Below are 27,332 nucleotides of genomic sequence, written 5' to 3'. Positions count from 1 at the left end.
GCTGTAGCTGTAAACAGCAATCACTGTGTGGACGTGGAAAGCTTTCACACACTTCATTTACTATATTTAAAAAATATATATTTTAAACCTGAAAAACAAAAAGCAGAAATCCAATAAAATAAAAATGTTAAGAAGTCCTTGAAGGAAATTACTGTGCTGACTCCTATTCTATTTAGTTTCTTTTGTTGACTCAGTAGACTGAATAACCGCAAACCGGTTGTAGCTGTTTTGTTCAAAAGACTCGGCTGGAGCTCTTCTGAAAACATTTAGATCTAATTTATGAGGGGTCCAGGGTCCTAGCTCATCAATCAAGAGCTATTTCTACTTTTTTCCATCTTTTTTCCCTTCAATAAAATTCTCACATTTCTTTTTAAAGAAGTGAAAAGTGAAGGATTTAAGGAATTGCCGAAAAAAGGGGAAGCAGGAAGCGAAGATAAACACTTTGTCGAGCGCACTATCGTGAGAAATTTGTCTCTACCACCTGTTACGGAAACGCCCTTCACAGGAAGTATTGCACAGGCACATGCTTGAAGAAACTTCAGCAGCAGTGTTAGACCTGAAAGATGCACTGGCGACAGCACATCTATTTCCTCACCTTCGTGGTGATTGTTGGTAAGTTTCAAAATGATTGAATTTATTGTCATTTCTGAGATAGAGTTCATCTGCGGACAGGCATGGCTGCTTTGTATATTTTCATTATATTATTTTTAGAAGTCTAAATTTTTATTCTGATGAAAGAAAAATGTTTTGGTGTTGAAAAAAACTGAAACTAATCAGGAAATCCTCACAGGAAGAGTGTTTAGAACAGGAGCATGCTAGACACACTTTGAATTATTTATGCAGCTTCATGTGGATTTACAACTTAACAATAAAGATTTAATTGAGTATCCGGTTTCATTGGTTGAGTTATGTTTGCTTCAGTTGTGTTGAGCTGTAGAAAAGCTCATCCAAACCATCCGCCCAACCAGAGGGCTGAATACAGTAGATTCAGTGCATGAGGGCTGGGGGCTGCACGTGTTTTAATGTTACATTGACGGACTGGTCAAAGACCCTTCAGCTGCATTATGTTCACCGTTTTACTGCTGTTTGGTGCTGAGCAGATCCAGGTGTGTACAGCTGTTCAAGGTTCTGTGTCTTTAAAGCCAAAACAAGGAGCTGAAAGGTGCAAAGAGATGTATATATTTTTTAAATGAGTCATCACAGTTTGAGAATTTGATTAATTCCTCTTTCCTTTTTTATATTGTTTTTTTTTTTTTAATTTCACTTCAGTTTCGCTAGTTTCCAAATGTGTTTCCTCATTTCATTTTAGTTAGTATGGTTTAAAAATGTTTAGTTTGACCCTGCGACAGATCTGGGTGTAGCTGAGACAGGCGTCAGCACGGCAACCTGTAAACCTGAAATGCTTTCTCATGCTTTTTGTTTTGAGACATTTAATAGGAATAAATAGGAAATAAATACGAGAGAAAACCAAGTGAAAATTAGCCAAAAATGTAGTGAATTAATATGATTTTATTTACCCGTAATAATACAGTGACATGAAATCACAAAATTAAAGCGATGGAGCAAAAAATAAAATAAATAAATAAAAAAAAAGCAGCACTGTGTAGGCCAGGGGTGGGCAATCTCAGTCCACGAGGGCCGGTGTCCCTGCAGGTTTTAGATGGCTAAATTAGCTCCTCAACATGTCCTGAAGTTCTCCAGAGGCCTGGTAAAGAACTAATCATGTGATTCAGGTGTGTTGACCCAAGGTGAGACCTAAAACCTGCAGGGACACCGGCCCTCGTGGACTGAGATTGCCCACCCCTGCTGTAGGCCCTACCTCGCAAAGTGCACGGACTCACACTCAGTTTAACCCCCTTCCCCCCATCAGTTTTCTGACACTGTTATCTTTGACACGTTTGAAAACTTACCAAAACAAAACTAGATACATTTCCTGTGCACTTTTTTTTTTTATCTTATTTTTAAGTAGTTACACAATGTTGCTTCAGTTATCTTGTTTTTCTACTTTCTATAATTTCAATATCTATTTCAGCTCAACATTTGGTTTTATTTACTATACTAACCTTTCTGCATCTTTTTGTTCATGTAAATAATTTTCATGCTTCGTGGTTAATTAATTTGCTACTCATCTACAGAAATGAAAAAATAGACTAAAGAAAAGAAAACTTGTGACTAGGAATGGGAATTGATAAGAAATTTGTGATCTGGATTCCATTATCAATATGATATGACTCATCGATTGTCCCTGGGTTGTCATTGGCTCAGTTTTGAGAGTTGCTAAGCAGCAATAAAGAAGTTACAGTCATGCATCCATGCTGCAGTTCAAATGTTTGTGCATGTTTGTGAGGTAGTTCCTGTCTTTGTTGTGATCAGTGTTGGACTTATTACTCATAAAATGAATTATTACACAGAATACTTTTTTTTTTTCAAAGTAATGCAACATGTTACTTAATTACTCCCAGGAAAAAGTAATTTGCTATACTACTCGTTACATTACGTTAATGTTACTCTGTAAAATACCTGAAACACTGTCTCATAATCACTATTTAACAGTATAAACTTGAGGCTACAGCCACACACACCAACACAAAATCCCTAATGACGACACACATTTCTAAGATCTTTCTCTTAGTAGAACAAAACTAACCACAGAAAGAAAACATGAAAAGCAGCACAAAAGAATCGCCATGGTGATTCTGCTTTAGAAACATGAACAGGTAGAAAGGGAGGCTGCGGCCTGACTGCTTGTTACCTGTTGAAGTTCAGGGTCTGGTTGTCTGATCCCAGAGTGAAAGACCCCAGCTTTCACTCTGGGATCATGGGTAGCATAGCGTTAGCATGCTGTTTTTTCTTGTATTTGGAGCAGCATAATACGGTTGGTTCTGTCCTCGACACAGTTTTCCACATTACCGTTTATCTCGTCCAATTGTGCAATAAAAATAATATAGATGCTCATTTCCACATTCTAGACAGCGTCACTATTTTCTTCCTCTGACAGCTGAAGTGAAATCAGCTGCTGATAAGTGGGACCACAGGCAGGCAGACTAGTCCCATTCCTTCCCGGTAGTCCCATTCCTTGGACAATTCCAAGAAATGGGACTACTGGGAACCAGTTTTCTGCAAAAGCCTACCCCGACTTGTGACACTGATGTGCTACGCTTCTAATTTTGCCTCAGTTATACAACTATTTTTATCTTGTGTTGCTGAATGTGGTCAAGTTATGAATGGGTTTCCCAGTTGATTGGGCGTATTTTTGCAGCTGGTCAAAGTGCCTATTATTTCTTTTACATTTGCCTCTGCTTGTATTTGCTAAGCAGCACATCCTGTCTTTACTTGCACTGACACACATCTGCACAGTCGAGCACCTGAATGACGGTTTCACTCCAAGATTTGAAATAAGGTTAACAACGGTGGCAGAAAGCTGAATGAGGTTTTTTTCTGCTGTGATCTCAAAGGGGGAAGCCCACGAGGTGTATAAAGTCTTTAATGTTGCCATGGTGAGCTGTGCAAAGTATAAATTGCCTGAAGTGTGTCACTATCATCTCTTACATCTGCAGACTTCTAATACAATTAAGAAGTGAGCTCATCAGACATCTTAATTTCATCTCTATTTCACCACATCAGTTTCCTGTCAAAGTTCTTGTGGTTTGAGTTGTATTGTGGGTAAATGCCAGGTTTTGACAAGGGAGGAGCTTCTGTGAAATGACACAGATGGTATCTCTCGTCCTCCTTCTGAACTGTGTCTTATAAGTACTAACTCTTCTCCAAAAATAGAAGTAACTATTTTGCGGATAAAATAAGAAGCAGGAGAAGAAGGGCGACTGCACTTAATTCACCAGTGCTTGGCTGAGATTTTCTCTGCGTGTCAGCTGTGATGTTGACGATGAAGCCTCGAGCAGGGCGTTTTTCAAATTGTTCATGTTTTAAAACTGGATGATACCAGAAAGGGAGAGACTGAGTGGGTGTGACTGTGAAAGTGCAGCAGTGAACTCACCCTCGTTCTTCTTCTTTTGGACTTTTAGAATTGACCACATGTTTTATTCTATATAACCCAAAAGGAACTAATGAGCGTGTAAACCTATTAGGACAGTGTTTACTGTCATCTCACCTGTGGCTGTTATTAAAAAGAATGTGAGCTTCAGGTGGTGTCACCTTGGCTTCACTTTCAGACCTAGAATTTCTGTCCTTTTATATTTTTATGCTTCTCTCTCTGACTGAAACTGTTTAAATGGCCATCAGGAAGTGACTCCTCTAAACTGCACCCATGAGTCTGCTTCTAACAGTCCTCATCTTTCTTGATACCAACTTTAATACTTTCCTGATGAGTCGTTATTCTTCAATCATTTTGTGAAACTTGTGTTCCCAATTAGGGTCCAGAAACACATTCAGAAAGTGAAGTACACAATAATACTCATGCATTCACTTCTTTTCCAGCTAGATCCATACTATGTGATGTTATCCTGGTATCTCTCCCTCAATTGTCACTAAAGTAAAAAAAAACAACAACTTAAATGGACAAAAAGGACAAAAAGCTGACTCTCTGATCTCTAACCTACTAATGAACACATGCTGTTGGGTAGTTTTTGGGGCGTATCCCTACCAACTATACTTAGTGCAACTTCAGGATTTATCTCTGATGTTTAATATATATTATTAAAACTTCAGTTATTTGTATTCTTCTTAAATGCAGATATTTTATATTTTAAAGTTGGTAGAACTTTTGATCATATTTTTCTCCTTTTCTCAGCTTCAACCATCCCCGCCTGTTTGGCTTTTAACATCAAAATGACAGAGCCTAAGAAACACGAGGGCGAACCAGGTGATTTCTATGGATACAAAGTGCTACAGTACAAGTCTGGTGATGGTAACAAAAGGTATGTTCGCTGAAATTAAAATGAATATGTGAGATGATTCCAGTTTAGCATTCGAAAGCCTCTTGTGATGGGTTGTGGTTTTGACTTGAGCATTGAATACTGCTGTGACTAATCTAACGCGCTGCTTAAAACAGCAAATGCGTCTTTTTCTAGTTAAAACTCTGTTGCTGTATTTCAAACCCAAATGTTCAGAGTAATTAGAGAAATGAAAAGTTTCAATTTCTGGGACATTTCTTTCAGTATTTTATGTACCGTCATTTTAGAAAAGCTAAGCCGCGACATAAAGAGCAGCCGGTTATTTACTATGGCTGTGGTAACGCTGCTAGAAGTGTTCAGAGTGATTCTCTGCTTGCTAACAAAAATCTTTCAGGTGAATTTCAGTCATGCTGATGCACTTTCAAAGTGTGTATTCACTCACCAGAAGCTTCATGCAAGACAAGATTATCGACTAATTATTGCATTTAAAAATCAGCAGCTGCAGAGTTAAATTAAAAAAAAATTTTTTTTTAAATAGGAGCACTTGTAGCTGCTTTCATTTTACTGAAAACAGTCAAATTAACCGAAAATGTTTAAGGTGGCTTAAGGAGCACAGCAACACACATAGCATGCCATCAAAATATTAAAGTTGATGTTGTTAACTCAAAATCAAAGCTGGGGTGTCGCACTCATTTAATTCAAGGGACACACAGAACCCAGTTTGATCCAAGTGATCTGGAAAAGTAAATGCACAACAAAGCTACAACATTTTTTTTCTATGTTTCAAAAAATTTGTATAGATCTGCCAGGACTTTGAACTTTTCCTGTTTAATTAGTGTCATCATTTTCCACAGGATAGTCGTCACTGCACCTCTCAGGCTAAATGGATCTGGAGGAATTTACCAACCTCACCAAAACAAGTGGTTCAACACTTCTGGTATCAACAGAATATTACACAATTTATAACTTACAACTAAATACATTACTGTAAAAGTTTGTATTTTATAATAAAATGCTTCAGTTGCAGAGGACCTGCAGTCAAACACAACAGCAGTCAAACATCTTGGCTTGTCGATCGCTGCTGATTCCTCCGGCTCCAGATTCACTGTGAGTAAATCACTCTCTCTCCTCATCACTGTGAGCAAAACAAATTAATATGCAGAGCTTTATTTAACTTTTATGCTCTGATTTAGGTTTGCAGTCCAAGTTTGGTGCATGAATGCTATGAGAACTCCTATCTGAACAGTATTTGTTATGAGCTCTCGGATCAACTCCAGAAAATTTCCTCTTTCAAACCCGCGTTTCAAAGTAAAGTGTGTTTTGAAAAGGCATTCCTTAATGTTCAAATGATGACTAAATTATTTTATTTTTTCATAAATTTTATGGTATTGGGATACAGACATATTTTTGTTTTATTATTTTTCCAGAATGCACCAAAAAGCCAGTGGACCTCGTCTTTCTGTTCGATGGATCAGCGAGTATGACTGAAGATGAATTCAAAAAGAATAAAGATTTTATTGAGGATATAATGAACAGCCTGAAGAACACATCGATCAAGGTCACTGCACTACTGCAACATTTAAGCATTCACAGCTTTTATTTTTTACGATACTGTATATATAAGATATACTGTTTGGTGTCGTATCTAAATAATTTATGTTGGTTTTTCAGTTTGCAGCAGTTCAGTTCTCCTCAACAGTCCACAAAGTGTTTGACTTCAACGACTATGCAGCTAAACGTGCTTTCGATAAACTTATGAAAGACAAACATTTAAAAACTCTCACCAACACACACAAAGCCCTCGAATTCATTTTGTAAGTTTTATTTAGTGTTAATGTGTTCATGTTTACAGCTTCGTTTATTTTGAGTGTGACAAAATCTGTTTTCTACTTTTGTTTCAGTGATCAAATCTTTGACAACAAAACTGCAGGCGCCTCTCCTGATGCAACTAAAGCTCTGATTCTAATCACAGACGGAGATCCCTCTGATACAGACAGAAAAGGGATAATTAAAAAATATGATGAGAAAAATATAATTCGTCTTGTTATTGGGGTAATGTCATATATCATGTCTCCTCTTTCTTCTGTTTAGTGGCTCCTTTTAATGTATTTAGTTTTTACTGTTGTGGGTCAGAACAAGTCTAATGTGTAGAACTGATCTTTTTCTTATGCTGATGTCAGACTTGGAACTCCTTCATGTTTTAAAGCTGTGTTCTGGTTTCAGATCAAGGATGCACAGCTGGATAAATTTAGGGCCATCGCTTCAGAACCAAAAGACAAAAATGCCTTCAAAATTGAGAATTATGATGGACTCAAAGGAGTACTGGAGAATTTTCAGAAAAAGATCTTTGCTGTGGAAGGTGGCGTCTAATTTCTTTCCCCAATTAAAAAGTATATGTTATCTTCCACATGTGCAGCTGTAACGTGTACTCCCTGATGATCCATATTTAGGTTCCAAAGGGGCTCGAGCAGGAAACCTGACTGATGAAATGTCTCAGAGTGGATTCAGCGCTGTTTTCAACAAGGTGAGCAAAATTTATCTGAGCACCTTAAACTCATCTGAGGATCAGAGTAAAGGCTTAGAAACCACACAACATGAGCTGAAGCTGAATTGTTTAAAGGCTTAAAACTTAATTTCTGCTGCTGAATAACTGAAAAAATGAGTCCAGCTGCATCAGGTCAGATGACACAGTTGATCTTATACATTCTTTTCTAATCATACCTGAGATTTCTGTCCTCTTTCTGTGGTCGCAAATTTTGAAGCCATCCTGATAACCTTCTCCCACCAACGATGTGGAGATCCAACCTCTTTAGATACAATTAAAATCAAGACACTCAAAAAGATGCTCTGTAAAAGAGTAGAATTCTTGGAACAGACTTTAATACACTGAATCATATGAACAGCAGGAAAAATACATACAGACATTTAGAAAGAAAATTACAAAGCAGAAAGCAAGCACAGCAAAACCCCGGGGTGTACAGCGCTGAGCACAGACAGCAGAGCAACACAGAGATGGACAGAGAGAAACAGCAGAGGGGAAGAAATTGCTGGGGGTGTCCTGTGGTCCCCTTATATATAGGGACCAGTATCCCCGCCCCCTGCTGCTGGGTAACTTTCTCACCCGTCCAAACACAGCTGCAGGGGTCAGGTAGCGGCCAAGGTCTTGGCCAGAGGCCAGTCAGGACTCCGGCTACCCTTTGGCTTTGGCTCATCACAACAGGTCATGACACGGTCAAACATCACACATTAATCCTAATTATTAAATCTTACACAGCAAGTGGCACATAACTACATAGGTTACATGCTTCAGTGCAGGTTTAAAGTGTGTGTGTGTGTGTGTGTGTGTGTGTGTGTGTGTGTGTGTGTGTGTGTGTGTGTGTGTGTGTGTGTGTGTGTGTGTGTTTATATCATATGGTATATTATCGTGATGTGTTCAGGATCTCTGTTACAATGTTACTGTTTTGGTTGTGCTGCATGAAAGATGTTGAGTGTGTATTGGGGAAGGTTAGTTACCGGAGCTGGAGAGTGAGTTATTCAGGCAAACTCTCAACAGCATTAACTGCCCTGTTACTGTAAAACTTTAATAAACCATGGTGAAACAAAATGCCTTGTGCTTAAGACTCTACATGAAAGTTAAAATATGGATGTTCAGTGCACATAGATATATATATATAGTTACATAGTTATACATATCATACAAAAACTCACCACATTTCCACTTGTGCGTTCCTGTTTTTAGGATACACTGATTCTGGGTTCAGTGGGAACAAACAGCTGGCGTGGTTCTCTCCAAGAACGTCGAGATAAAACAGAAACAATTGAGGATCAAGAAATGGAGATGGACTCCTACATGGGTAAACTTTATTTACACATTATCTGATGTTTCTTTTTTTAAAATAAGATTTCGTTATTTGGCTCAACACTAGAACAAATGAACTCTGGAAGGTTCCAGTCTAAATCAGTTTTAATATCTTCCAAGTACAACAAATACACACATTAGTTTTTCAAATAAAAACATGTTGTGTGTTATATTTGCCTCTTGCAGGATATTCTGTCTCTGTTGGAGAGAGAGGTGGGGTTTCTTTGTATTTCACGGGTGCACCCCGGTTTCAGCACACAGGACAGGTTGTACTTTTCAAACAAAACAGCAACAACTGGACCACAGCACAAAGAATAACTGGAGACCAGGTCAGTACCTTTTAATTGTTTTTCTTCATATGGCTCCGTTTGACTTTGGAAGTAATTCTATGTCTCCATGTCATTGTTGATACCTGATTGTAGTGTTGCCTTGAAATAAATGCAAATATTCTTGATCAAATCTACTGTTATTTCTATTTTAAATCACTTCTATGTGTAGATCAGCAATTCACATTAACAATTATAGAAAGGTGCTCTATATTATAAAGTAAAGACAGTGAAATATTAGAGAACCACAACAAGCAGACGATCAGCATGATCAAACACTTGATTGAACTCTAGTAACAGGAACAGACCTCTAGCAGACTGGTTGAGATAAAATAAGACAGAAAATAAGAGCATGGAGATAAACCACAAATGTCAAACATGACAAAACACAATTTAAAGGAGAGAGAAGACAGAAGTCACCAAGTTGCAGTAATGATGTCGTACAGGGATTGAAAAGATGGGAGTGAAAGAAATATGAAATGCATCACTAGTAGTCTGAGTCTAAAATGATGATAGCGTTCAATGTTTGCAACTTTCCAGACTTGTGCAAAGGCAAATAAACTCTGTGGCTACACAGAGGAAACCAAAGAACTTCTTTACACTGGCACCTTGTTTGATTTAATAAAAACAGTTCAAAAATAAAACTTGTTCAAAGCACCGTAAAGCATTAAACTTACTTTGCAGGCATACATGTCGGTTTCTGTAACTGTTTTTAGGGATTCTTGTTTTTGTCAGCATGTTTATTTTGTTTTGTGAAATCATATTTTCTGGCAGTAATATTGTGTTTTCTGTACATGAAGCATTTTCCCTGCATTGATGATTTTTGAGGCACATTTTTCTATATCCCTAAATGATATAAATCTATAATTAAAACAACACTGAACTAATGATATAACTAACTTGTCAGATCGGTTCCTACTTCGGCGCCGAGCTGTGTTCGGTGGATATTAACTCAGACGGTGACACTGATTTCCTGCTGGTGGGAGCGCCAACGTTTTACCAGCTTCAGGAGAAGAAAGAAGGTCAGATCTACATCTACACTCTGACTGATGAGGTGAGCCACCACTTTGTGATATTACAGTGTGACATTCAATGCTTTCATGATCAAACTCAATGAACTAATCTCCTCTTTTCTCATAGCTGCAACTGAAAAGTGAACTGATTGTGATGGGACCATCCATGGGTAGATTTGGCACCACCATATCCAGCCTCGCAGACCTGAATGGAGATGAACTCCGAGACGTTGCTGTCGGAGCTCCGCTTGAGGATGATAACAGAGGTGCTGTGTATATCTACCTTGGAGACAGACATAGAGGGATACGCAGCACTTTCAGCCAGGTGAGAGACGGACATGGAAACCACAGTAACCATAAACAGCAATGGGTTTGGAACAAGTGAAATATTTTTCAGTAATTTTGAATTTACTTTTAAAAACATTTTTCTGTCTCAGTCTTAACACTTACATAAGTTACATTCAGCAACAGCATCGTAGGAACTTATACAACTTATAAAACCTCATGCGTGTATAAATGGACACAGAAGGACATAGCCACTGTGACATCACTATAATTTAAGCTGAGAAAAGTCAAAATATCAAAGTAACATGAGAAACTTTTTAAGTTTCTCAATCTTTGACTTTACTAAATCAACATATTTAGCTGACTTTTCTTGTTCATCCAATAACAATATTCCTCTGAACTTAAAAATAAATGTTAAACTAAAAGAAAGTGAAATTCTTGTTTTTGCTATTAACAATGTTTGACAGCTTACTTATTTCCTGTTTGTCTTTTTTTTTTTTTTTTGGCCACAAGATTGGAAAAATGGGAGCATCACTTAAAGAAAGATGTCTGCTGTTTACATTTTTTTTTAAAAAGGGGGAAAACAGAGGATCAGATCAGAAATGTTCTTGCTAACCTGACAGGAATGTTGTAATTAGTAGGGGTGCAACGATACTCTTATCGATAGTGAACCGTTCGATACAGTGCTTTCGGTTCAGTACGCATATGTATGAACAATACCAAATACATTTTTAATTTATTTTATCAACTTTCCTTCTGATGATGCTGTCTGTGTTGAGCGCTCAGTGGATCTGCGCTCGACAGTGCAGCCTAGGCGGAGTAGTCGAACGCAGATTCACTGAGCAGGCAAGCTAGCGAGACAGAAGTTAAGCTCTCCTTGCAACATGGCAAATTGAACCTCCCCCACCCTCATTCAGATCTGGCGTTTGGAATTATTTTGGTTTTCATGTGATGTATGACCCTGAAGGTAAGCGCGTCATGGACTAAAGTAAAACAGTATGTTGGATGTTCCACAATGCTCAATTACATGGGTGGGAGCTAGTGTGTTAGCGCAGTTAGCTCGTTAACGTGTTGGCCCTCCAGCCCCATGCACGGGCGATCTGCGGTAGCTCGTTAACGGAGATTTGCCGTGTTGTGGCGTTAACGTCATTTCAACGAGATTTACGCTGACAGCACTAGTGGGAACACAACAAATATGACTACACATTTACGCTGACATCATCCTAGTGCAAAGACAAGTGGAAGCAGACAAAAACAACAAACACGCATGCTACACTTACCCGAGTCATTTAGACAGCCGTTAGCACATGATTCTCCTTACGGGACCTGATATGTTTAATATGCTGCTGAGAATATAGCCCAGAAGAAGCGTATAGTATAGCTTTTATTTTGGAAAGAGCCATTTCTCTGTAATAAACTCTCTTTTCCAAAGATGAGTGATTCCTTAATCAGATACAGGGCTCGCAAAATCGCCTGCCCAACGTCCAGGGGCTAGCGATTTTTCCAGTCGGGCTACCAAAATCTATCTCTGCCCTGCCTGTCGGGCTATCATAGGAAGGAAAAATATATGTCAATGCTTTTGCATTCTTTCGGAAATGTAGCTGGGTAATTATGTCATTGGCATCGGTGAGCCACTGTCAATATGTGACATATTGAAATCGCGTTTGAATTTGCCCTTGTCTTTTGCTTTCACTTTGCAATCACGTGAACTGTGTATAGAGAGCGATAGCACTGATTGGTGAGTGATGATAATTTGCGCACCAATTCCTCTGACATCGTCTTATCAATCGTTAGCTTACTACGCAAACATGACAAGTGAAATCTCCCGCAGCTTAAACATGTGAGAGGTTGATCGAGCAGAGAATCGCTGAGCGTTATGTGAGTGCGTGTGTAAAAGCAGCAGGATATATATTGTAGCGGGTCAGGGCTGTTCGGGGTTCTGTTTGTACAGTTATGTTTTGTTTATGTTGCCATAGTGACGGGTGACGCCCTCTCGCTGCTACGGTGTGTCCTTCCGGGGTCAGAGGGCGCCCTGTGTGGTGTTGTTGTTGTTGTTGTTGGTGTGCGGTTGCCATGCTGAGCAGTTAGCTAGCGACAGTGTTCTTCTGCAGATGTCAATAAACGGCTGTGCTCCCTGGCTAGCTCACGGGAAGCAAGACCAAACGACACCTCCGTCTCCTCCTTGTCTGAGCTCGCCACATTGGTGTCAGAAGTGGGATGATGGTGGCACCCCATGTTCTGACCCCAGTGACTTTTCCCCCGCCGGTCGTGACCATCCGGTGCGCCAAAAGAAGGCACCTGGACATTTGCAGGACTTTGTGTGGGGTAATGGGGTCGTCGGGGACGACTGACCCCTTAGGTGGGGGCTATGTAGCGGGTCAGGGCTGTTCGGGGTTCTGTTTGTACAGTTATGTTTTATTTATGTTGCCATAGTGACGGGTGATGCCCTCTCGCTGCGACGGTGTGTCCTTCCGGGGTCAGAGGGCGGCCTGTGTGGTGTTGTTGTTGTTGCTGTTGCTGTGCTGTTGCCGCGCTGAGCAGTTAGCTAGCGACAGTGTCCTTCTGCAGATGTCAATAAACGGCTGTGCTCCCTGGCTAGCTCACGGGAAGCAAGACCAAACGATACCTCCGTCTCCTCCTTGTCTGAGCTCGCCACAATATTTTAGTTCTGCTGAGCCAAATAAGACAGGTCAGGGTGAAGAAGTGACAGCCAAAGAAAAGCTTACCACAAAACGAACGAAAAAGTTATGACAAATCAGACTATAAGTCAAAAAGAAAGTGCAGCTTTATGGTTTCATGGACAAAAGAATTTCTGTGGCTGCAATACGACAAGCGAAATAACCAGGGCTGCACATAAGTGGTCCGCAGGTGCGCATTCGCTGTCAAAAAAAAAAAAAAAACGGGCACAAGATAAGAAGTTGCAACGCGTGTTTGCATACATAAGATTTTCAGGAGGAGGACAGACATTTGTTTAGAACTCTTAAAGATGTCGAAGAAGCTCCTTTAAGCAATTACTGTGATGTTACGCCACCTCCAAAGAAATGTCAGAAGGAGTCCGAACCACAAAAGAAGCACGTATTCTCGGAAGAGTAGTTGCAGGAGGTGAGCTGGCTTCAAACAAATGATGAACGCACAGAGATGTGGTGCAGAATGTGCCGTGAAAATGTAATAAATGACAAATTAAAAAGGCATGAACATTTTTTTTATCGAAAAAATATCGAACCGTGACACCAAAGTATCGAACCGAACCGTGAATTTTGTGTATTGTTGCACCCCTAGTAATTAGGTCAAGAAAAATATTCAAGTGTCTGGAAGTAATAGTCAAAGGTTGTTCAAGGTTCAAGGTTCTTTATTTGTCACATGCATAGTTAAACAAGTATAACACACAGTGAAATGTAGCCTGACACGCTCGACATGTGCAAAAATGAGGGGGGGTAGAGGAAGAACATTTTATATATATATATATATATATATATATATATATATATATATATATATATATACACACACACACATATTGGGTGAATGTGCAGTAGTAGCAGTTGGGGATACTACTGTCAAAGTGCTTTACAGGTCAGCCAGTGAAAACAACGGGGAAAATAGAAATAGACTACAAAAAAACCACCACCACCAGTAGGCAACGGGTGAAGCGTCTTGCCCAAGGACGCAATGACCGAGACTGTCCAAGCCAGGGCTCAAACTGGCAACCTTCTGATTACAAGGCGAACTCCCAACTCTTGAGCCACGATCGCCTCTACGCTAAAATAAAATAATGTAAACTACAATAAAACAGAAAAACAGGGTGTTAATTCAAGCTAAAAGCCATCGTAGTGCTTTAATCTGCTGAGTCAACTGAGATTAAAATCTTTTAAGGTACAGCTGGCCATGAATCCCATGATTTTAAGTATCATTTCAAGTAACAAAAAAAAACCTTTAACAGCACAAATCTCCAGCAAGTCAGCTCAATCTCTGAGCAGTGTTTACTTTTAATGGAATAGTATTTTATTGTATAATTTAGTACACATTACATAATTTTGTATTACTGTAATTGTTTTCTTCATTTGAATATAGTACACGTGTAGCATTCATTTCATTGTTTACTAACTAACAACAACAACAACAACAAACTTTATTTATATAGCACATTTAAAACCAGTGGTGTACAAAAAATGCTTAACATACAAGAGGGGGAGATGAAGTAACAGGGGAGGATCAAGGCTGTGGCAAAGTACCAACATGCTAGCATGTTAGATGGCATTTAAAACACAGAAGCAAAAGAAATCCATATAAAAGCATAAAAGAACAATATGTGTAAAGGATAAAACAGTCAAAAATTTTAAAAATGATTAAAAGTAGTTAAGAATGGACTGAAGATAGAAATAAGCATTAAACTAACTAACAACCAGTCATTAACTGGTAGAAAAGGTGAGGCTAAATAAGTGGGTTTTTAACCGCAGTTTGAAGGATTGAATGGAATCAGACTCGCGGATAGCAATGGGGAGGTTATACCGTAGACCGGGTGCAGCCAAGGCAAATGCTTGGTCACCTCTAGTCTTCAGCCAGGGTCTCAGCTGTACCAAGAGTTCCTGGGAAGATGATCTTAGTACTCTAGTAGGCGTGTATAATCTAAGTAGCTCAATGAGGTAGCTTGGAGCTATATTGTTAATAATTCGGAAGGTAAGCAGCAGGATTTTGAATCGAATGCGATACTTAACGGGAAGCCAATGCAGGTCAGCAAGGACAGGGGTGATAGAGACACGCCGCCCACTACCAGTAAGGAGACGAGCCGCATTCTGAATTTGCAGTCTATGGAGAAGAGTCGAGTTAAGACCAAAGTGAAGGGAGCTGCAATAATCCAACCTAGATGTCACGAAGGTGTGGATAAGCTTTTCCAGGTCCCTATGCGGGACATAATGCCTGACTTTGCTAATAAGACACAATTGATAGAAGCAAGATTTGACAACAGCAGACGCTTGTTTGTCAAATTTTAAAGAGCTATCCAAAAACACACCCAGGCCATTAACAGTGTCGGTGAGGAAACTATCAAAGGAACCGAAGGCATCACGGAGTTGGCCACAGGGAATACTACTGTCAAACACGAGAGATAAGCGAGCCAATCTTTGACTTTGCGCAAGCACTCACGAAAACCGTGCAAAGACATAGCAGGATCATCAGTTAATTCGAAATAGATCTGTATGTCGTCAGCGTGACAATTATGTGCAATGTTGTACTTCACAAAGATGCCTAAGGGGAGCATATACAGTGAGAAGAGCAGGGGGCCGAGGACAGATCCTTGAGGCATGCCACACGAGAGAGGTGCAGCAGAGGAGAGATAAGGGCCAAAATTGATCGAGAAAGAGCTATTAGAAAGATATGACTTAAACCAATCTGGGGCGGCACCTCTAATGCCAACTGTGTGTTCAAGCCTCGCTAATAGGGTGTTATGATCTACCATATCAAAGGCCGAGGATGGATCCAGTAGGACCAGGACTGAAGAGCGTCCAGAGTCAGCAATCAGAAGGAGATCATTGAGCAAGGCTGTTTCAGGAAAGAGAATGAGGCAGCTCAGTCTCTTTCCTTTGACAAGAGTTTCTACCAATCCTACTATTAATGATACTAACTAATCATGTGAACATATTCCAGCTGATAAAATCCTGAAAATACAAGCCAAGGGCTTCAATTAACCTTCACATGAAACATCAGAATAGGAAACAAACAACTTGAGCTCATAGATTTTGACTTTGGAATGATTGCTGATATTTGTGAAACTGTTGATCTCCGGAATTTAAAAAAACAAAACAAGCAAAACACAAAAACAGCCAACTGTCTGTGAGTGGAAAAGGCTTAGATAAAGAGCATCGAGGCGACTGTTTTTGTCATTTGGTGCTGTATAAATACAATTAAATTAGAATAGAGAGGATGGAGGAGAATGGGCAAAATGTCATGTGAAATCTACATCACAAAGAGTAGCATTTCTTATAAGACCTTTGTTAAATTTTAATGTAAATACACCGTTTTTCTCTGCCATACAAATATGTGTGAAAACACTTTTTCAGTATTGAAATCTCTTATTTCAGAGAATCACAGGAGACAAAATAACACCTGGGATAAGATTCTTTGGACAGGCCATCGATGGGGGCGTCGGCATCAAAGAGGATGGCCTCCCAGATATTGTGATCGGATCACAGGGCGCTGCTGTTGTCTTAAGGTAGGGTTAGTGTGCTTAGTGTTAGGGTTACAGCTCCCTTTGCACAACTCTTGTGCTTTGAGTTTTAATTTGGGGGGAAAACACAAAGTTTAAGTTGTTGTTGTTGCCGCAAATTGCTCCATAATGTGTAGATGCAGTTTTTTGCAAATTGGTGAATTTCTGCCCATCATTACCTGTGAGAAACTCGACCACTTTCTCATTTTAAACATTTGTTATTTTTTATGTTCTGTTGTGAATAAAATATGGATTTATGGATGCATTCTGTTGTTACATTTTATAAAGTGTCCCAAATTTTTCAGATTTGGTTTTGTATATAAAATAAAGAACTAATGTTGCTATACTGTATTATGTCCTGATATATAAAACCTTAGTATTGAAAGAGGGCATCATTACTACTTTCTTATTACTGTTCTTAAATGTCTTTCAGCTCCAAGCCCGTCTTTAATGTGATGGCTCACCTATCTTTCCACCCTAAGGAGATAAGCACAGAGAAACTTGACTGTCAGGGTGCAGAAGGAAATTTACTTATGGTTACCTTAACAGCCTGTTTTGAAATGGTAGAAGCAACAAAGAGCAAACAAGGTAGGAGCCTCATTCAGTAAACCATTTAACAGCTGCTGACTGCACCCTGTGAATGCATTATTGTAATCCTGCTCTGCGGGTTTACAGGGAATGTGAGCTCTGGACTGAACATCACATACATGTTCGCCGTGGACCCAATGAGACAAAAACATCGAGGTTTCTTCACTCAAACTGATACGAAAACCAGGAGTCTTACCTCCACCTATGAGCTGAAAGATGAAATGACTTGCTTAAACTTCTCCATCTACATGCACGTATGAAGCTGAATTCATAATATTTGCACATATTCTCAATCTGATCAAAAGCAAACCTCGTGTTTATTGCTCCTCTCTTGTTGCTTTTGCTTTACAGAAATGTGTGATCGACACGTTGTCACCGATCAGCATCAAATTAAACTTTTCTCAAGCTGACAGTGAGACTGCTAACATCACCCTGAACATGGACAGCAAAAAGCAGTCTGCTGTTGAGGTACGTTCTACATACAACATCAATATTCACAAAATTGACAAAGCTGCATCTACACATCCACTATTTTGAGTGTTAAATGAACACTTTGACAGTGTTATCAGTAGCCTAGTCAGGTTTAAAGATTAACAACGACTAACACTGAGCATTTTCAAACACTGGAAAATAACCTAAAATGTTAGGGATATTCCAGTGTTAGAAAATCAGTACTGCTTAGTGTTAGGCTCCTGTTAAAATATAACACTGTCAGTGTTCATTTAATACCGGAAAGAGTGAACCTATATAGAAACTCTCTAGTGTCAATTTAACACTGTACAATTTTACCACATTCACCACCTCAGTTTAGTGTGTTAGGAAGGAAATCTTTTTTCTGGCATCAATTAAACACAAGTTTTATTTTTCGCAGGTTCCTTTTGAGAAACAATGTAGAAAAAATGACACTTGTATCGCTGAACTGGATGTCAAATTCAAATTCGAGTATGTATATCTACAAACACGACTCAGATATAATACGATTAATGTCATATGTTTAATATTAGGTGTTGTTTGTCTCTCTCAGGACTCCGACATTATTGGTGACAGAAAATAACTACTTCAATGTGACTATACATTTGAAAAATGATGGTGATGACTCATACAACACCAGCCTTATAATGTTCTATCCTCCAGGCCTCTCCTTCTCTAGGATGACTCTTATAAAGGTAACTATAAAGATACATTACAAGACAATACAGTTTTATTTAAATAGCACGTTTAAAAACCCAAAGGCACACCAAAGAGCTTCACAATGATACAAAGAATCAACATAAATCAATTAACAAAGTACAGATTAGGCACTAGCACTAGCACAGCCAGAAAGGAGGCACTAATAGACCAGAAGAGTTAAGTAAAATGTCAATTCAGAAGGAAGGTCAGTTCATGGATACAAAATCTGAACTAAAAAGTAAAAAAAAAAACAGCAGTGAAATTAATTATAAGTTTATTGAAAGGGCATTAACTGGTCGGGAAAGTCAGGTTAAATAAGTAAGCCTTCAATCTTGATTTGAAGGATTGGATAGAGTCTGGGGCATGAATAGAAGCGGGGAGGCTAGTCCAAAGGTTGAAGCAGCTGAAGCAAAGACACGATCGCCTCTGGTTTTCAGCCTAAACTTAGTTTGGGCCATCACGCACGACAAGGAGTGTACAGATTGAGAAGTTCAGTGAGACAACTGGGTGCAAAATTATTCAGAGTTTTAAAGTGAGTAGCAAAATTTTTAACGATATTTGATAAGTAACCAATGTAAATCAACAAGAACGGGAGTGATAGGATCAAATTTTTTTAGCTCCAGTAAGAAGGCGAGCCACAGCATTCTGAACAAGCTGTAGCCTATGAAGAGAGACAGATTGGAGACTAGGGATGGGTATTGATAAGATTTTCACGATTCCGATTCCATTTTCGATTCTGTTTAACGATTCGATTCTCTTATCGATTCTTTTTTAAAAAGGAGAACACTAAGGTCGATTAGCTTAGAACTTTGTTTTATATCTTCTCTTTGAACAAGATAGAAACTTAGGAGTAACATGGCCTTGCAAACCCAACAGTGAGATCTTAAGAGATCCAGCCTACAGCTCTTCAATGGGGTGTCACAGGGTCCCCAGGAAAAAAAATGTAAAATAATAAAATAAATATTCTTCTGTAGCAATAACAAAGTATAACATAAATTATTCTGTAGCAATTACACAAGAATATTCAGTAATGTCCCTGCCTACAATTAAACACATTCACTTACCGAAAATCATCTGCTGTGGCAAATGGGTGCAAGCCTTTGACCACAAACTCAGTCACTGCTCGGTGACGTTCGTCTATCCTGGCCTGAAAGGAGACGCTACGGTAGACTGCAGTGAGAACTGCCAGCATCTGAGCCAGACTCTGTCTGTCTCATCATGGTCACCTCAATGCACAGTAATGGCAGGTTTTGTAATAAGGCAGATCGCGCTAACATAATATGCACTGTTAGTTGATTATTTACCTGCTGCATTAACGGGAGAGGACGTGCAAACGTTACCGCTGCTGCTGGGTTGAGATTCACGAGTCCGGAGCGAATTAAAAACACGACATTCATTTAAGGTCATCGTGTGTTTTGTGAGCAAATGCTTTTGCATATTCGTAGTGTTTCCTCCGTTAAATGAAATATCTACTTTGCAAGTATTGCAAGTTGCCCTGTTGTCATCCGTTCTCGTAAAGTATAACCAAACTTTTGAGCGTTTAAGCCGCTTAGGCGCCGTGTTTCCTGCCAGATAAATGACGTTCCGCGACGTGGTGACCTCATTCGGGGCGACTGGAATCGATAAGGGAATCGTTTGCAAAAATGGCAAACAATTCCAAGGAATTGAAACAGTGGGAACCGGCTCTCAACAAGAACCGGTTTTCGATACCCATCCCTATTGGAGACCACAGTAAAGAGAATTGCAACAGTCTAACCCGGAGGTCACAAAAGCATGGATACCTTTTTCGAGGTTCCTGTGTGGTATATAATGCTTAGCTTTAGAAATCTAGCGAAATTGAAAAAAGCCAGATTTAACTACAGATGGAGGAGATATCCAAATAGACACCCGGGAGAGAGTGAGAGTTAGCAAGAGGCAACAAGCTGGTCTCGAGGAACATGGCTATTGAACACCATAATTTCATTTTGTTTTCTCATTTAAAATGAGAGAATTATCCGACAGACAATCTTTGACCTCTCTCAGGCAAGCCAACAAGGAGTGCAGTGACAATGACAGATCATCAGTCAGTTGACAATAAATTTGAATGTTGTTAGTGTAGCAATGATGAGAACTACTGTATTTTTCAGAAACACAGTATTTCTGAAATGCCACTTTTCAGAAAAACCTATGGTCACGAGCTGTGGGTAGTGAGTGATAGAACGAGATTGAGGATACAAGCGGTGGAAATGAATATTAAACTGTAAAATTATGTCTCAAAATGGATTAACACTCATCGCATACAAGACCTTGCATATGATGAAGAGGAGTTTAAATTCTACATTTAACAGAGAGCCGTATGGGAGAAATAGGCTCTGTCTTTCTAGTCCTTTCAGTAATCTCACTGCAGTATTTTGGATTAACTGAAGGCTTTTCACAAAGCTTATAGGACAACCTGGTTATACACAATAGAGTTTACAGGTTGCAGGGAACTCGATTTTATGTGCATTTCTGTGCTGTGTTGCACAAAATCTGATAAGTTGCCTTAACTTCCTTCCTGTGGTTGTCCAGTAATGCATTTCCTCTTCTTTCTGCTTATGTCTTAAAATCCTAAAACTCACAATCTTAACCAATGTTTTTGCTGGGAAAAGGGAAATTAAATGAAAGGTTACTCATATCTGTTGGGTCTAATTACAAATGAATGAAAACCATAAGAATAAAATAATACTTTGGTGGAAAACTGCTTTTTTTTAAAATGAAAAAAGCAGATAACCTTACTGGAGCCACTCAATGCATACATCTATACAAACCCATTTTAAGAGGATCAGTTGTTCCCTTCATTGATGGTGCATGTTCAGCTCAGTGAAGTGATCACTGACTGATCCTCGTATAGTGACCACTGTGTAATAAAATGCAGGAGAAACTAAATGCATGCAATCTATTTTCATTTGCACATCAAAACAGAGCTCAGCATCAACAAGGTTATGAGCAGACGGTTTTTGGAGACATGTTGGCAAGTTTACTGTGTTTTACTGATGAATACGTTATTTTTGTCATCACGGACTTCTAGAACATTTTGAGATTGGCAGTATTTGATATCGCTTACGGACATGAACAGATTGCGACAGGTTGAATATAATGTCTTTTTTATAAGTATTTTTTAAGCATATTATACTCATTTAGTTCTTAGAAATGCAAAGTCAGTCCACCGTGAAGCATAGCACGATATTTCTTCTCACCTGCTCTTGTCAGGTTAAAGTGATGTTCAGTTGCATCCTTCCCCTGTGTGTGAATTTAGGACAACATCAAAGCAAGTGTTTCAAAATTTTAAGATTTTAGTTCATTACGGCACAGTGTTTTACACATGCTGTTCTTCAGATCATTAACAAGCTGCTCCGGTGTAGGTTTGGGCTAATCCATGGTTATTTTATGGTTCTTCAAACATAAATGCAGCAGGTAATCAAATAATTATTTGCCCTGCCATAAAGACAAAGATGACATTATGCAACCTTTCGTTAAGCCTAGTCAGCTTATCACAGAGAAAGGCAGAATCTTAAAATGTCCCTTCATACCCACATCCTTAAAATCTTTCCTCTAGACAGTTCTTTGAAAAATGCTGACAAAATATCACAAATATTCATATTAAAATATTAATTTTCATATGTAATTATAGAAACTTCCTGAAAGCTGACAGCTCTGCACATTTAACTGAACTGTCTCAAACTACTAAGATGGACTAAACATCATATATATGCATGACGGGGTTAGGGTTAGGATATATATATGTGTGTGTATATATATATATATATGTGTGTGTGTGTGTGTGTGTTGTGTGTGTGTGTGTGTGTGTGTGATGATGGTCAGGTTATACAATGCCTCGGTGACCTCCACTACACTATGCAGTATAGCTTAACCTTCAAAAGTTTAAACTTAGTGTTACCTGCAGTGTATCAAAGGAAATGTCACAGTAGGTGTAAAAACTTTTATTTTAGAGTCTCAGCTCATACCAACCATTTTCTTTTCTTAAAACAGTCATCAAGACTAACAACGCACGACTGCCGGGATCAAGAAGAACGCAACAAAACCATATGTGGTGTGAGCCAGCCTGTGTATCGCAGTAGATCCTACGTGAGTCATAAAACATCCAGATACCATCCTAACAGACAGAAGTGAAGTTTCACAAATGACCAAGTCTCTGAAACTTCAGTCTTAGCTTCCAGCTTCTCCTCCTTACATCTTTTCTCTTCATCTGTGAATCAGGCCTAACATCTTTTTCATTTCTTCCCACAAAAAGGCAACGTTTCAATCTGCCTTCCATGTCATGCATAATTATGAGTGGAATGACAAGATGTCCATGATAATTGAAGCAAAAAGGTACAACAATCTACTGCATAAACATTTCTCTAAAATATTTATTTTGATATTTACAAGAAATGTCTTTTTCACGCTCAGTGATAATCAAGACTCAAACAGGACCAGCACCCTCACCGAAAGCATCCCAGTGCAATTTGAAATTAAAATGATTTTAACAGTGTAAGTATCACTATTCACATAAAATATTATGTGTATCCTTATGTTTAATCTATTTCTACAAGTCAGTAGTTGTATAATTGTTCAGTGGCATGCTGCGATCATCTTTTCAGGAACCAAGACAGCACTACCTATCTGAACTTCACCTCAGATGAGACTGCACCTAAAGAAATGAACATTACATACAGGGTAAGACAGCGGTCCACAACCTTTTTTGCGCCACGGACCGGTTTAATGTCCAACAATATTTTCACGGACCGGTCTTTAAGGTGTCGCGGATAAATACAACAAAATAGACTGACACGACCAAGACAAAAACTCGGTATTTCGTAAATATAATAATAATCGTTAACTCTGTGTAATTGTGTAGCTTTAGCGTCCTCCTCTCTGCCCCGTAATGCTCTCTGGTCACCATGGTAACGCGTAAATATTTCTTTCAAAATAAGATCTTACTTTTCCCGTGTTGTAGTTGTGTGTACAACTACAACACGGGGAAAGACCCAGGGAAACAGAGTTAATGATAAAAACACTGAAAACCATACATTTCACACCCGAGCTTCAACTCTCGGGGCCCTGTACCAAATGACTCATGGACCGGTACCAGTCCGTGGCCCGGGGTCGGGCACCGCTGGGGTAAGACACATGACGACTCTGTAACAAGAAACTATCCAACTCAACTGGTGATCAGTGATCTCATTGAATACTTTAATTGTCAAGATGCAGTTTTAAAACCATATTGATCTTCATTTAGTCAGGGTGACACAAAATCAGATGTTAGCCTATCAATAATTTGTTTCCAGAGTTCAGGCCCGTTCTTCCATAGACTGGTTCTATAGAGCCAGAAGTATTTTCATAACCCTGTGTATCGCCCCCTGGAGGCCATAATGCAAGTTTAAGGAACTTTGTTGGCTTCACTTTTCAGACCCAGAACCTACGTCCACCTTTTATACTGTCTGTGGTTTAGACCAAGCCTCAAGTGGCCATTAGAGGAGTTGATGGCTTTCCCGTATTGATTTCAGTTTTCAGCTGATCAATCAAAATTATCGATCATGTTCTTGCTAAACTAAACTAACTGGTTGTAACTGACTGATACAAGGCTGTTATCAGTATTTTCATCTGATTCTCATCAGAAAACTGAATATTTCCACATGTATTTATTTAAAATGACCATTTTGTCTATGACAATTTACAGATAGATAACACTGGTTTTAAGGAGTTTCCTGCAACCATCACCCTGGAATTCCCAACTCAACTGGAGCATAGCTTTGAAATGAAAAGCTATCAAATCTTTGTCAAGGAGGTAATTTTGTGTCTGAACACTGCTGCTCCATATGAAAATATAGAACCTTAAAGCTTACCATACTTTTTCTCTTTAAGAACAAAACACAGTGCACAGCCGCTACTAACCACAAATTTAAGGTAAGTACAAGAGATTTAATAAAATATTGAGGTCTTGTAAAATTATTAATACCTTAAAAGGAAGCTGTTGTGCTAATGCTTTTATTTATTCGTGCTTGGACTCTATTAGACTAACTTTACATGACGCACAGTTCAAAGTAATCCTTATCTTATAAATGACTTTGCAACAACCTCTCAATTCATCCTCCATTTAAAACAAGAAGCTTTATCTAATTTTCTTTCCCTTAACCCAACTTTCTTCGGATTGGCTGCCCCTCAAAAACAGAAGGTTTGAACAGCTGGTTCTTCTGTATTGACAATATTCGATAAAGCAACTATCAGGGACATCAAACTGAGTGTTTAGAGAATACTTCCAACTGTACTGATGTAATTTAAAACATCATATTAGTATCCACAATTACTGCAGTGTATTTATGACAGATGAAGAAGTAATGAAAAGAATAATACGTCTCATTTAAAACATTTTCTTGGGGTTGTGGAACAGAACTGCTTACCAAAAAATAAGTGCGTGGCCATCGTCTGCAACACTTTCAATTTGAAGAACTATGCATCTGCTGAGTTTACACTATCGGGAAAAGTCCACTTTAAAGAAGCCGCACAACAGGCAGCCGTATGTACTAAATACACACAGAATACACATTACACATATATAAAAATAATAAATTACTTAAGATTAATTAATCTGCTCTTACTTTACAGAATGTTGCTTTTCTGAAAAAATACACTGGAGACAGCAGAAAGATTAACTTTGTAAGTTCTGTACATGTTGGCTATGACGACGCTCGGTATGTGCTGAACGATCCAGAGGTATGTTTGATTTTGACCACAGCATATTTCTGTCATTGCTTTTCCAGTAAACCTAATTTATTATATCTATTACCCACAGAATAAAGACCATTTGACACCATTCAAATTTCCAACAAAAAAGGTACCTTCAGTCTTTACATGAATAATTATTATAATTATTCAAACTATTTACTAGAGTGATGTTAAAAATGGTAAGGCACTACTTTGAAATCTTGTGTTTTCTCTGCCAACAGACTGAAGTTCGGGTTGATTTCTTTATCCTCCCAAATAAAATGCTGATCATTTTAACTGGAGCCGGTTTGGGACTCTTACTTCTGATCATAATCACAATCATCCTGTTTAAGGTGAGAGTTTATACTCAGCCTGAAGACTGTTATCTTTATATCAAGTTGTCTGAATCTCCATAACTGCACTGAGATCACCAAATTGCTATTTGGTCTAATGATTCTCTTTGTGTCTGTCACAAGCTCGGTTGCTTCAAGAGGAAAAAGTTTGGAGAAGATGATCTTGAGGATGACACTGTTGTAATACCAATCCCTGCTTCAACTGTAGGGACTGATAAGAAATCTGAGAAATCTTCCAATGATAATCAAACGCAGGAAAAATCACCTCTCATCTCCTCTGCCCCCGATGATGAACAGATCAAGCAGTCAGGCACTGATAACAAATCTGATCAACCTTCTGAGGAAAATAAGGTTCATGATGATGGTGCTGCTGAGGAGAAAAAGGATGAAGCTACTGTTACCATTAACGCATAAAGTCAAGGAGGATTTGGAATATATGGAACATTTGTTAGTCTTAGTGACAGTTTAGCATAGTTCAGACTGGACACAAGTAGAAAACGTGATTTAGGGGTATGATCTGGGTCTGTGTCCCAGATGACCGCCCCATATTTTTTAATTCTCTTATTATTCTTCATGAGTTGCAACACATAAACCACAGTGTAAAACAGTTCAAATTTTGATTTGCCTGGCTACAGAAGAATTTCGCACTTTGCCTCAGTGCATTGCCTTAACTCGGTGGCATTTATGGATTATGTTCACGTATGGTTTAATCTTTGGATGAGAGAGCTTTAACCTGCATTTCACAGTGATTTCTGTTAGGGTTCCTGAGCTCATACACTGATGCCAGAATCATGCCATGCAGCATATAGGTTTATGAGATTTACAAATCAGTGCATTCTATTTCTACTTTTTACAGTACTCTTACTGTTTCTGAATTAGGTTTTTACATCTCATGCAATAATTGTGGGTTCAGCTACATCAGGGAAAAATCAATGACACCAGACATGAAGCTGAATAAGCATCAGATGGATTGGCTTTCTACAAATGTTCAATGGTCACAGCACAGGAAAACATCAGCGAGTTTGTAGACACCTCCATGAAGGAGGCTGTTCATGCCAGACACAAGAGGCAAGCACTTCTGTTTAATATTCTGTTGAGATGTGACTAAAGAGTCATACCTGTAGCAATCCATAGTTCATGCAGAAACCCAAGGTTTAATAATTGTTGTTCATGTGACTGTTTAACACAACTTATTTAACACGCTTAATAATTCCTTCTCTGCTAATGTCAATAGCCTACCATGTATTCCCCATTAATGCACATTATTTACATTTGGATACACTGTAATATTTTTAATAGTTACCACCTATATGAAAAGGCTCTGCTGCCTTCTGCACAGGTATTTATTCAAAAAGCACTTCACCTTGTATTATATCTGACTGTGTTTAATATGTTGATTTTTGTAGAGTAATTAAAATTTTGAATAATTGATTCTGATCTCACTAAATGAGTTAATGTGAGTGAGAAGATCTTTAGTTCGTTACAGACATGAAAGTTAGGTAGACAAAAGTGTTGATAATAAAAAGTTTGCAGCTGGATTGACAATAAACTTCATAAATTTGGGAGTTTAAATCTGAGATTACATCAGATATTTAGAAATTGTGGATGATGTTGGCAAAGTAAGACACCAATTTTAAATGTAGAAAATGTAAATGAAATGTAGATATTAAAGGGTGGAAAACAACATGTTCCTTTAATTTCCCTAATATTTTTAGTCTACTGTTGTTTGCATATTTGTACTTTTAGTTTGCTTTTCCGTGTTTTAAATGTCTTGCCTTTACACTGTTAATTTCCATTGGAATATATCCTAAGATCTGTATCCATGTGAACATGAATTATGACTTTTTTTTTCTTTTTAAAAGAAATTCTGTATCTTAGTAAAAGTGAAATAATGTTTGTAAGATAAACAGATGCACAAACCACCTTTGTATCTGCAAATGAATAAAGACAATTTCCCATGTCA

At 38.6% G+C, this 27,332-nt stretch overlaps 1 protein-coding gene across 1 annotated transcript; it reads left to right on the top strand.

The window, feature by feature from the left end:
- Positions 1 to 351: 351 nt before the first annotated feature.
- On the top strand, positions 352 to 27,332 carry LOC113023604 (integrin alpha-M-like). The gene is made up of 31 exons (XM_026169781.1): positions 352 to 612; positions 4,748 to 4,874; positions 5,705 to 5,787; positions 5,872 to 5,957; positions 6,044 to 6,158; positions 6,278 to 6,408; positions 6,522 to 6,664; positions 6,752 to 6,902; positions 7,074 to 7,209; positions 7,301 to 7,374; positions 8,590 to 8,704; positions 8,896 to 9,038; positions 9,943 to 10,089; positions 10,176 to 10,373; positions 16,411 to 16,541; positions 16,969 to 17,123; positions 17,211 to 17,377; positions 17,475 to 17,591; positions 17,995 to 18,065; positions 18,148 to 18,289; positions 22,302 to 22,397; positions 22,564 to 22,643; positions 22,722 to 22,802; positions 22,913 to 22,988; positions 23,992 to 24,099; positions 24,177 to 24,218; positions 24,703 to 24,828; positions 24,918 to 25,025; positions 25,105 to 25,146; positions 25,259 to 25,369; positions 25,493 to 27,332. Exons 1-31 carry the CDS (start codon positions 564 to 566, stop codon positions 25,781 to 25,783), a joined length of 3,642 nt encoding a protein of 1,213 aa, XP_026025566.1. The 5' UTR covers positions 352 to 563; the 3' UTR covers positions 25,784 to 27,332.

This window comes from Astatotilapia calliptera, chromosome 6, assembly GCF_900246225.1.
Source record: "Astatotilapia calliptera chromosome 6, fAstCal1.2, whole genome shotgun sequence".
In the NCBI taxonomy this organism is placed as follows: Eukaryota; Metazoa; Chordata; class Actinopteri; order Cichliformes; family Cichlidae; genus Astatotilapia; species Astatotilapia calliptera.
Note: the sequence above shows the minus strand (reverse complement) of the source record. Positions and strands in the feature narration are given on the sequence as shown.